General features: G+C 38.9%; 2 protein-coding genes across 2 annotated transcripts in view; one reads left to right on the top strand and one right to left on the bottom strand.

The window, feature by feature from the left end:
- The window catches only part of LOC115223863 (E3 ubiquitin-protein ligase SIAH1A), a 153,014-nt gene that overhangs the window by 122,657 nt on the left and 17,857 nt on the right, over positions 1-12,500 (bottom strand). The window lies entirely within an intron of this gene.
- LOC115223810 lies at positions 9,039-9,659 on the top strand. The gene has a single exon (XM_029794474.1). It carries the CDS (start codon positions 9,039-9,041, stop codon positions 9,657-9,659), a length of 621 nt encoding a protein of 206 aa, XP_029650334.1.

A 12,500-nucleotide genomic window follows, 5' to 3' on the forward strand; every position in this document is an offset into this window, starting at 1 on the left:
GAAATCCATATATATTGTTGGTGGCATTCTTTTTGTCTCGGGAGACAATGGAGTTGCGCATAAAATCTAGTCCGGCTTTTACATTTCATGTCCTAAAATATCTTCCGCTGTGGCTGTGTAGTCCTATCCTGGACAAACACTTTCTCTGGCAGGTGCCGCAAATATAGCGAAGACTTTGCCTGGCTGGTTGTAATGTCATAGTTTCTTGTTGACGTCTTTTCTTGTCTTTCCATTTCTTCTCTCTCTTTGTCACTCCTTTGTATTCCCTCTTTTATGGTACGTGCCAATCTCCACGGTAGCTGGCAACTGCTTCCCAGTTGGTAATATTGATGTTGCAGGCATTCGTGTCCCTTTTGCAAACATCCTTGTTTCATATGAACGGTCTTCCCACAGACGCAGTGCCCCTAGCAAGCTCTCTGTTGAGCATGTCCTTGGGGATTCTGCCATCTTCCATACGGCTAACATGTCCAAGCCATCTCATACGTGTTTGTGTGAGGAGTGCAAACATGCTTGGTATTCCTGCTTGCTTGAGGACATGATTCTGCCATTTGATGCGAAGGATTTTCCGGAGGCAGCGCAGGTGAAAGATATTTAGGCGACGCTCTTGGCGTGTGTATGGCGTCCAAGTCTCGCTTCCATACAGTAGAGTGCTAAGTACACATGCCTGGTAAATCTTCATTTTTGTGGTCTTGGTCAGCTTATTGTTGTCCCATGCCCGTTTGGAGAGTTGGGCCATCACAGCAGCTACCTTGCCAATGCGTATACTGAGCTCAGCATCAAGGGATAGGTTGTAGGTGACAGTAGAGCCAAGATAGGTAAACTTCTCCACCTCCTGTGGTCTCCAATATGTATGTTTGGGATGTCCGATGTAGCCTGACCCATGATGTTGGTCTTCTTGAGGCTGATAACTTAGCCAAAGTTGCCACATACTTGCTCAAAACAGTTGATGAGCCTTTGTAGGGCTTCTTCTGAGTGTGATACCAGAGCGGCATCATCAGTAAATAGCATCTCCTTGATCAGGCCGCTTCTCATTTTGGTCTTGGCACGCAGATGCAAGAGATTGAACAGTTTCCCATCACTTCTACTGTGCAGAAACACTCCATCATCTGATGTCTCTAAGGCATGTGACAGCAGCAGCGAGAAGATGCCAAATAATGTAGGAGCAAGGACATAACCTTGCTTTATCCCATTTTTTATTTGGAAGGCGGCTGATGTTGAACCATTGTGCTGTATGATGCCTTGCATATCATCATGGAAAGATTTGATGATCCTCAGCAGCTTTAGTGGACATTCGATTTTTTGGAGCAGGATGAAGAGGCCTTTTCTACTTACCAAGTCAAAGCCCTTTGTCAGATCAATGAAGGCCATATATAATGGCATTTTCTGCTCTCTGGACTTCTGAAGTTGGAGTATGGAGAATATCATGCCAATAGTTGATCTGCTTCTTCTAAAGCCACACTGCGATTCTGGATAAATTCGAGAAGTAAGCAGTTGCAGCCTGGACAGGATAATGCAAGCAAAGGCCTTTCCAACAGTGCTTAGAAGAGATATTCCACGGTAATTGTTACAATCACCACGGTCACCTTTGTTTTTGTAAAGCATAATGATGTTAGCATCCTGCACATCCTGAGGGACTGTACCCTCTTCCCAGCACTGACACAGAAGCCCATGAAGGTGCCGAAGCAGGATGGTGTTTATGCTGGTTTTGATGATCTCTAAGAGGATGCTGTCTTTTCCCGGAGCCTTGTTACTTGCTAGGGGAGTCAATAGCCTTGGTGAGCTCTGCTATAGATGGCAGACTGTCAAGTTCGCACATGACTGGCAAGATCTTGACACCCTCGATTGCAGCCTCAGCTACCGTGGTCTCTCGTGAGTAGAGATCCTGGTAGTACTCCACCCATCTATCCATTTGCTTGCTTTGGTCCTTGATGAGATCTCCAGTAGTTGATTTCAGAGGGGCTGACTTGGTTGCGGATGGACCAAGGGCCTTCTTCAAACAGGCATACATCCCACTGGTGTCGTCACTGTCAGCAGCTGACTGGATACTCTGACAGATTTCCTGCCAATACCTATGTGCACAGTATCTGGCAGTCAGTTGGGTTTTATTTCTTGCCTTTCTGAGTTCTTCGACTGACTTTGTAGAAGAATCACTCATGTTGCATCAGAGCTGCACGCTTTGCTTCGATAACTGTTTCCAGCTCTGAACCAATCTGGGTTTTGCCTTTCTCTCATGCCGAAAGTATCTATTGATGTGGTATACAAAGCTTCCCTGATATTTCACCTACTTTCAGCAGAGGAGGTTGGGCAGCTACTGAGGGCAACCTTGATAGAAACACCAAAATATTGTTGCAGTATAGGGTCCGAGGTTCTGGCAGTGTTAATGTGTGGTCGGCCCATTTTCTTGGAGTGATGGACTTTTTTAGGCAGAATCCTCACCCTGCTTCATATTAGTGAATGATCTGTGTCGCAATCCGTGCTGTGGTAACAACAGATCAGTTGAACAGAATTCAGAAAGGATCTTCGTGTAACAATGAGATCAAGCTGATGCCAGTGGTGTGATCTTGGATGTCTCCAAGATGCCTTGTGGGATGTTTTGTTGGCAAAGAATGTGTTAGTGATTCACAGGTTATGGTATGTGCAAAATTCAAGTAGTCTCTGACCATTGTCATTCATGTTGCCAATACCAAAACACATACAAATTTTAATTACATATATACATACATATATATACGATTGATTTGTTTAACTTTCTGTCTACGAAATCCATATATATATATGTATGTATACACACACACACACAAAGATAAATTGATAGATACAACTGAGTGGGCAAATAAAAATATGAGACACTGCGTAGTGCTTTTTTATATTTTGATAAGCCTGGTACTTATTCTATCAGTTTCTTTTTGTAAAACCAGTAAGTTGTGGGAATGTAAATAAACGAACATCAGTTGTGAAGCAGTGATGAGGGAGAAACACAAAGACATACACACACATAGACTTACATATATAGATACATATACATACAATTGATTTCTTTCAGCTTCTATCTACAAAATCCACTGACAAGGCTTTGGTTGGTCTCAGGCTATAGCAGAAGACACATGCCAAGTTACCACACAGTGGGACTGAACTGAGGACCATGTGTTTTGAAACCAAGTTTGTTACCACACAGCCACACCTGCACCTATGTATGTATGTGTGTGTGTGTGTGTGTGTGTATATATGTATGCATATATATATATGTGTACATATTACATGTATATCAATATATATATACATCTAGACATACATGTATATCTATAGAAATATAGCTATACATATACATGTATACATATACAACTTTATATATACATGTATACATATACAGCTATATATATACATGTATACATATACAGCTATATATATACATTTTGTGTATATGTATATATATATGTATGTATATATATATATATATATATATATATATATATATATATATATACACACACATCCATATACATACAATAGAGAGATGTTTTTGTTTCACTTTTAACACGTAAGACTGGAATAGTGGAGAAGATATGATGTTGCTGTGGGCTCGCCCTAGGCAAGAAGTTAGAAATTTTTTTGCCCATGACACTACACGGACCCTAAGTAAGGCATGTGTAAAATTTGAATGAAATTGGTTGTGTAGTTCTCAAGTTTTAGGGAAACACAGACAGACACATACATTCTCAGTTTTATATATTTTAGATAAAATGTTAATCTTTATCACCTTAATCAAAAGGGCAGAAAAACAGACAGAGAGACTATCTCTTTATAGACGAAGACCAGTTGCAATGAGAAGAGTTGAATCTCATAAGAATGGAAAAACAAACAATAAATGGGCTGTATTTAATAATGAAACTTTTTTTAAGAGCATTCAAATGCCACTGCAATGTTGAAATTGTTGCCTCCGTGCGGTCAATTAAGTCATGAAGTACATGCTGAAAGGAAATGATCAAGCTGCTGTTCAAATAAACAATGAAATTAGTCAAATCTAACGGGTAGGTATATTGGACCATCTGAAGCAGTTGCATCCCTTTTAGGATTTTCAATTCAACGGCAATAGTGAGACTGCATGTTCATCTACTTGGTGAACAAAGAATACTGCTCAGAAATAATGAGGATATATATATGGCTGTCAGTGCATCAATGATGACTGTGCAAAAACATTTATGCTGAAAGTAGCCATGTGATTCACTTGGAAAAGTAGTAACAAAGAACGGCAAAGAAGAAAATGAGGAAAAAAAGTTGACGGTCATTTGAAAGTTTTCAAAGAAACACTTGGTTGTGTTTATGCCGTCACACCAAAGACAGGAGAACTGCATTATTTAAAAATTTTATTGAATGAAGTTCGAAATAGTATTTTCTCCTTTCCCACCATGCATCACCATTTTCAACTTGGAGTCGCTGCAACCCAATGGGTCACGGCAGGCACATTTTGTATGTATAACAGACTATGTTATTCAATGTGATCCCTTCACTTCAAGACAATAGGGTATAATAGGGATATTTGATTATTTCTAGCAGACTGAATGGGAGCCATGTAGTGGCTCCCGTTAATGGAGTGGGTAACCAAAATATCAGAGTGTCTAGCTTAGGCTCAGAGTTCAAATTCTACTCAAAATGTTTTATAAGATTTCTTCTGAATTTACATTCTGAATTGAAATTCCATCAAGTTTGACATTACCTTTCATCCTTTTGGGGTTGATGAAATAAATACCAGTCAAGCAATGGAGTTGATTTCATCAACTAGCCCCATCCCCACAGATTTTCAGGCCCTGTGCCTTTAATAGAAGAAAGAATTTTACTAGAGAGGTGACATAGGTAACTAAATGCTTTGTAGCATTTAGCCCTACGCGCTTGGCTTGAAATCCTGCAGATTGAGGGACTTAATTCAACAACAACACTCTTCCCACCAAATTTATGACTTTGTGCCAAAGTAAGAAATCTATGATTTTATTACTAACATTTCTATTTATTATTTCATCAAATACAAATATTTGGTAGATGTTCAAGGGTTGGTTATTGGAACTACATCCTTGTCACCAGTCATGGAGAGGAGTAGCAGCAAAGGTCATAGATACTGCCCTTGTTTCTCTGACTACAGTTTTGGACAGTTCGATGAAGGCTAAACAGGCTGAAAATTTGAGGTCACTGTCAACACTATTCTTGTGAAGGGGAATAATGTGTATCTTTTATTTATTTTCTACTTATTTCAGTCATTAGACTGTGACCACACAGTGATTGGCCTAATTGAAGGTTTAGCCAGTACATAATTCTTCAAGTCTGGTACTTATTTTATCAAATTCTGTTAATCAAAATACTAAGTTATGGGACATAAATGTAAACACCAACACCAACACACACACATTATCATCATCATCATCTACTTTTCTATGTTTGCAGGAGACAGATGAAAACTGAGGCAGGTTTTTCTACAGCTGGAGACTCTTCCTGTCACCAACCCTCATTTGTTTCCAAGCAAGGTAATATTCTCCCATGACCAGAAGTTTTTTTTTTTTTTACAAGACTGGAAACAAACATCACTTGTATGACAGTGATGCTTGTTTAGAATTATCACATCATGTCAAAACAAGAGGACACACAAACACACATATGATGGGCTTCTTTCAGTTTCAATCTACCAAATCAACTCACAAGACATTAGTGAACCTGGAGCTATAGTAGAAGACAGTTGCCCAAAGTACCATACAAAGGGACTGAACCTGAGACCACATGATTGGGAAGCAAGCTTCTCCTATGCCATCTATACTATTTTTGTCTATTAAATTTCACTTACAAAAACATTGGCCAATCCAAGTATACAGTAGAAGATGCTTGCCCAAAATGCCATGCAGCAGATGACAGCTGAATTCTTAAACATACAGCTACGACTGCATACATATATAAAAAAACATTTTCAACAGTTGTTATGAGATCTTAGTACTTTTGCCTTGCTGAGTAAGTCAAATAAGACAACAAAAGCACATACAGAGTTGTCAACATGGCTGGCAAAAATGAGACTCTTCTTATCCCTACCTATCTTTTGTCTTTAGCTTATTTCAGTCATTAGACTGTGGTCATGCTGGTCTCCGCCTTGAAGAAATTTCTTTAGTTGAATAAATCGACCCCCAGTACTTACATTGTTTGAGTCTGGTATTTACTCTATCGATTTCTTTTGCTGAACTGGTTGTCAAACAAACACATACATGCAGATATATGTGTGTGTGTGTGTGTGTGTGTGTGTATATATATATATATATATATATATATATATAGTCAATCCAAACCATAACAAGCAAGAAAAAGTAACAATGCAAGGACGTGGTACAAGTACTGTGTTATTCACGTTTCTTGATCAGAAATATAAAAAAGAAGGGAAGACAGAGAAAGAAAATCCCCAACGATACACACGTGGTCACATACATACACATACACAGACTGACACAATGGGTTCATTTTAGTTTCTGGCAACAAAAATTGACTCACAAGGTTTTTTGTCAGCCTAATTGCTATAGTAGAAGATACTTGCCGATGGTGCCACACAGTAAAACTGAGTTTGAATAAATAAATATATGTGTCTGTATGTGTGTGTGTAAGTGTATCATCATTTTATGGCTGTTTTTTATGCTGGAATGGGTTGGAGGACCATGTCTTGCACCAATGATTCAAGTTTCAGTGTAGTTTCTACATCTGGATGCTCTTCCTCAGATCAAACACTTTACAAACTACACTGAGTGCATTACTCAAGGCACTGTAGAGGTTATCCTGCAATCAGCAAGACTCATGAGCCGCTTCAAACTTTGTGTAGCCAATACTTGAATCAATTATCAAACAGAGTGTGCTGGGTGATTTTTGTAAGACACTTATACTTTACAGCTGCTCGAGAGAGCTCTTGTGATGGCTGGAACAGTGTTGAGGTGAAAGTAATGGATAAAACTGAGGAAAGGAAAGGATAAGAAGAAGAGTGATAGCGTCAAAGAGAGAAAGGTAAAGGAGACAAAGATGTTGAAGAGGTGAAGTGAGCAGGTGGATCCAGTGATGCCATACCTACATGGAGCTGATAGTTTGTCAGAGTCCAAGACAGTTCTCGTAGTTACAGAAGTGGTGCAAGAAAGACCAAACAAAGATAATGTTAGGGAAAAAGTAATAAGAGAGAAAGTGAAAAGTAGTTTCATGGGGCTTGTGAAAGAGAGGGAGATGGTGGAGAAGAGTGAGTAGAAGGGGATGCAGTATTAGCTCACATTGTACATAGATGGGTAAAGGGGTACATGGAGAAAGGATAAAATGATGGGGAGGAGCCAGAGTGTATCCTGAAGGTAAAATGTTCAAGAGGGTATAGAAACTGAAAAAAGGGGCCAGGGAAAGTAGGTTAAGGTCGCCTGAATGCAATTTATCACCACTCAAACATCCTGATTCAAAAAGAAGAAAAGGTAGCAGGGTATAGGTGATGGAGACACAAAGTGGATATATTCAACATATACAAATCAAGTACTTTCCTCTCAATTAGGGTAGCATAGTATGGAAAGTAGAAGGGAAGATGAGCCGACAGAGAATGGAATAGATACAACAGATGAGAAAAAAGAAAAAAGACGGTAAGGGATGTGATGGTATAGAATGGGCAATAGATGGAGGAAATGTGTGCAGCGTACAATAGCCAAAGGAGATACATGCTCCATTACACTATTTCAACAAGTATTTCACCATCCTTGCCCATACATACACACACACACACACATATATAATGTATGTATATATAAATGTGTGTGTATGTGTGTAATCATCATCATTTTAAAGGTCACTTTTCCATGCTTGCAACAATTGGAGTTTACCAAGGCAGATTTTCTATAGCTTAATGCTCTTCCAATTGCCAACAGCACATGTTTCCAAACAAAGAAATATTCACCCATGGCCAGACATGACCTCACAGAATATTGAAAATAACTGTATATATATATTTATATTTATTATTATTATTTAATAATAATAATAATATATATATATATATATATATACATATATATACGAGACTATAACCCGTGGCCTATGCCAGGAGCATAACCAGCCCGCTTATGCGTACCTTTTCCTTCTTTGGTCACTAAACTTTACTTGCGAAGACCTGATGAGACAAGTGAAATCAAAATCATTTTGATGACTGGCATCCATGCCAGCGGGGTGCAAAGAGCACCATATGATTGTGATCATTGACAGAGTGGCTATTCGAGTATGATCGTTACCAGCGTCGCTTTACTGGCACTTATGCCTGTGCTAGTAGGATGCCATGAACACCATCCGAGCATGATCGTTGCCAGAGCAGCCAACTGGCTTCCGTACACATGGCACGTGTAAAATGATTCGAGTGAGGTCATTGCCAGTACCGCCTGACTGGCCCCCATGCAGGTGGCACGTAAAAAGCCCCCACTACACTCTCGGAGTGGTTGGTGTCAGGAAGGGCATCCAGCTGTAGAAACTCTGCCAGATCAAGACTGGAGCCTGGTGCAGCCATCTGGTTGCCAGCCCCCTCAGTCAAAATCGTCCAACTCATGCTAACATGGAAACCGGATGTTAAATGAAGATGATGATATATATATATATATATATATATATGTTTTCTTAACAGTCTTTCTTTTTTATTTAATAAGTAGTGAGAATTCATCAAAAAATAGAAGGAACAGAAACAAACTGTTTAATAGTTGAGTGCATGAAAGAAAGTTTGTTTAGAATAACTCCATCCTCTTTCACTGAGAGAGAAAATCAAATCAAATATGATGTAGCTGTTAAGTTACTAAACTGAACAATAGAGACTAGTGCTGTGAAAAATATTACTGAATATGTCAGACACATACAGTGAATCAAACGCATGGTCATCATCATTTAACATCCATCTTCCATGCATGTATGGGTAGGTCATATCTGGAAAATGGACTTCATGAAACGACTGCAACCTCCATTTCAAATGCATAGATGATCAACTAACAATGGAATACAGAATTCTATATTTATGAACAAGAATGTTTGTTCCCTACCAACTACACAACAGTCATGATTCACATTTGGGTATTCAACAAATGCTCAGTAAAATTTCTCTTGAGTTCTGGTGGTCAAACATGGTTCAAGGTGTGACTACCTTCATTTCCAGCTGCGCTGCTTCTCAGCAGAATCAAAGTACAAAAGACTATTCAATAGCAATGTGGAATAAGGATAGTCCTTGGGAATGTTTTCATATGGATTGGGCTTTCATGAACTGCATTGGCAATTTACTCACTGTTGTCAGTTCGTATTCCAACTATATCGATGCCATCCGTTGCATCTCATCCAAAAAGAAAAATGTACCAAAGTGCTTGATGCGTCTCTTTGGTCTGTCTGGACTCTCAAAAGTTACCGTATCAGACAGTGCATCTGAATTTACAGTATTGAAAGGTTGGTTATCGACACCTACTGATCATCCACAGTCAAATGGGCGACCTGAGCAAGCTGTCCATACCATCAAACATGCTTTATTTGCATGGAATCCACTTGCTGACGACTGGTATCCCTATTTACTCAATCATCAATCTTCAAGAGGCAGGAAAGCTGCTTCTCCTGGGGAAAGATTATTTGGAAGACCATTACATACCAGTTGCAATCCATGATCCACACCATTTACTAACGTCTGGTACAGCAACAAATGCATGAAGAAAGCAAGTCCTGTCACATGTCTGGTACAGAAAGATGCAAATACTGCAATCATCACAAATGAAAATAAAAGCTGGATAGCTAGTTTCAACCAATTGCTCCCATTGACAGACAATTGTCAACTTGTCCAGGTAGGAATCAACTTGAGGTTAGGCAATGAAAACTGTGGCCTCAAGGTAGAGAAACCTAAGCTTCAAACATACGGAATTGACAAGATGATGATTAGAGTAAACTGGTGATGTAACAGAAAAAGAAACCCACCAAATTGACTTTCTTATTGATGTAGCAAACGTCATGCATTGAACTCCTAATGAATATATAACAAATGCTGCATATATGCTTAAATAATTAAAAACTGCCAGTCACATGGCATGTATGAGTTTTACGTGGACATGTCCATTTTTTCTTTTTTATATATATATATATATATATATATATTGCAATTAAAATAAACAACGACACACAGTTGGTTCCAATGCTACAGGATCACAGTTGAAGTTGTTTCCCCTTCTCTGCTATTGATTGTGCATCTGCTATGATGAGATAGAAATTTCTGTTTACAGCTATTAGAACTTCTTTCCTATACTGGTGCTTATGAAATAAGCAAATAACAAAACTTGACACATTGGAATTAGAACTAGCAGCATAAAACACTGGAATGAATGCAACAAGGAATTTTTTCCAATGCTCTAATGATTCTGCCAGTCCAAAGCTCTCAATAATAATAATCCTTTCTACTATAGGCACAAATCCTGAAATTTGGGAGAGGGGGATAATCAATAACATGGACCCCAGTGTTTCACTGGTATGTATTTTATTGACCCTGAACACATGAAAGACAAAGTCGACCCTTGCGGAATTTGAACTCAGAACGTAAAGACGGACTAAGCATTTGCACATCCAATAATCAAGCCACTAAGTAGTCACTCAATCAGCTAGAAGCAGCAGTCAAATCTCTCTCTCAAATAATACCTCCTATCTTAAAAAGAGTATGACATGTTCACCAATGTAGTCCTAGATATACAACAAAAGGAAGAGATCGATAGGAAAGTTATATCCGTAATACTTGGGAGTCATCACTAGTTGATCAGTGCTGACCTGGGGCTAAGCAACATCATACCTATTTCTTTATTACCCACAAGGGGCTAAACATAGAGGGGACAAACAAGGACAGACATAGATATTAAGTCGATTATATCGACCCCAGTGCATAACTGGTACTTAATTTATCGACCCCGAAAGGATGAAAGGCAAAGTCGACCTCGGCGGGATTTGAACTCACGTAATGGCAGACGAAATACCGCTAAGCATTTCGCCCACCGTCCTAACGATTCTGCCAACCACCAGTTTCAAGACTTTACTTTGTTTCAAAGATTCATGGGGTATCCTATCACACCATGTAGGCACCACGCCACCACCATCACCATAAATCTGTTTTTGACTCCATCACATGCTTGTTAAATATTTGCCCTCTCCCCAAGCTAGAATTTCAGTCAAAAAATTTTAGCCAATCTTTTAAGGGACTGTGTCTGTCTGTCTCTCCCCTTTCCTTGAATTAGAGCAACTGCTGATGTGGGTAAGGGATATTGCCAAAGAGAAAAAAAAAGTGAAGTTTTTCTTTTACCTACACACCATCCATATGACCTACTTTGACAATTACAACACTGCTTCTTTCTTTCTTCCTTTCTCCCTCCTATTTTCTTCATTTCACTTCATTCTTTTCTATCCCGGGGGGGGGGGTTTATCATTGGATAGCAGTTATGCTGGGGCACTACATTCACACACACATTTTTAACCAATTTCAGTCATTGAACATTGGCCATACAGGAGCACCACACACCATCCCTTCATTTACAACTGATTTCAGTCACTGGACAGCGGTCATGTTGGAACACCACCGTAACACATGCATTTCTAACCAATTCAGTCATTGGACAGCGGCCATGCTGGAGTACTGCTTTCATACATGCATTTTTTATGCCAGTCACTGAACAACAGCTATGCTGGGACACCACCTTCACATATACACAGTGTCTATTTAGTAATTTCCTAAATTTGATATACATTCAAATACCAATAGTGATGACACCTACTTTCAAATTTTTTTTATTTTATATCAAGAGAATCCTGTCTGTGTACTTGAGTAAATTATGGCATTTTGAGAGAATGGCTTGGTTTTGCTTTTCTTTTAAAATGTATTAAATTATCAATTTGAATATTTATTTATTTAGTGGCACTGTCGCAATGTTGAAGACTCAGTCTTGAAGAATGTGCCGCATTCCTGTAAAAAATGCCCGCTGATTCCAATCCTATTTTCATCTAACTGTAGTTAGGTGACGTGTGTGTGTGTGTGTTGTCACAGTAAATATATAACATATTTAAGATTTTGCACCATCAACTTTATGAACTATGTATGTATGTACATATATAAATCCATCCGCACATACACATGCACATATATGTGTGATGATGTCAGTAACTTGCTAGAAATTGCAGTCGATATTCACTCAAATCGCAACCTGCAGTTATTTATTTATTTATTTATTTAACCAAAAATGCAGAATGGTCATGGCTGGAATGTCTTTCATAAGGCTACTCGATTATGGCTGACCTGACACTCAACAACAGATTACCTCTTGGTCAGACATTGCAAGTGAGAGGAGTCGACCAACGATCTCGATCGATAATGGATCATTTAAAAAGCAATGTTATTCTCATCACACAAATACAGCAGAAATTTTGAGTCCGGAAAAAAAATGATCCCTATCAGAAATTCCTTTTTCGCACAGACACACAGA

Source organism: Octopus sinensis, linkage group LG24, assembly GCF_006345805.1.
Source record: "Octopus sinensis linkage group LG24, ASM634580v1, whole genome shotgun sequence".
In the NCBI taxonomy this organism is placed as follows: Eukaryota; Metazoa; Mollusca; class Cephalopoda; order Octopoda; family Octopodidae; genus Octopus; species Octopus sinensis.

What these genes read in the sequence shown, in the direction of transcription:
- LOC115223810 (XM_029794474.1), top strand. Translation starts at nt 9,039, where the DNA reads ATGTTTGTTCCCTACCAACTACACAACAGTCATGATTCACATTTGGGT.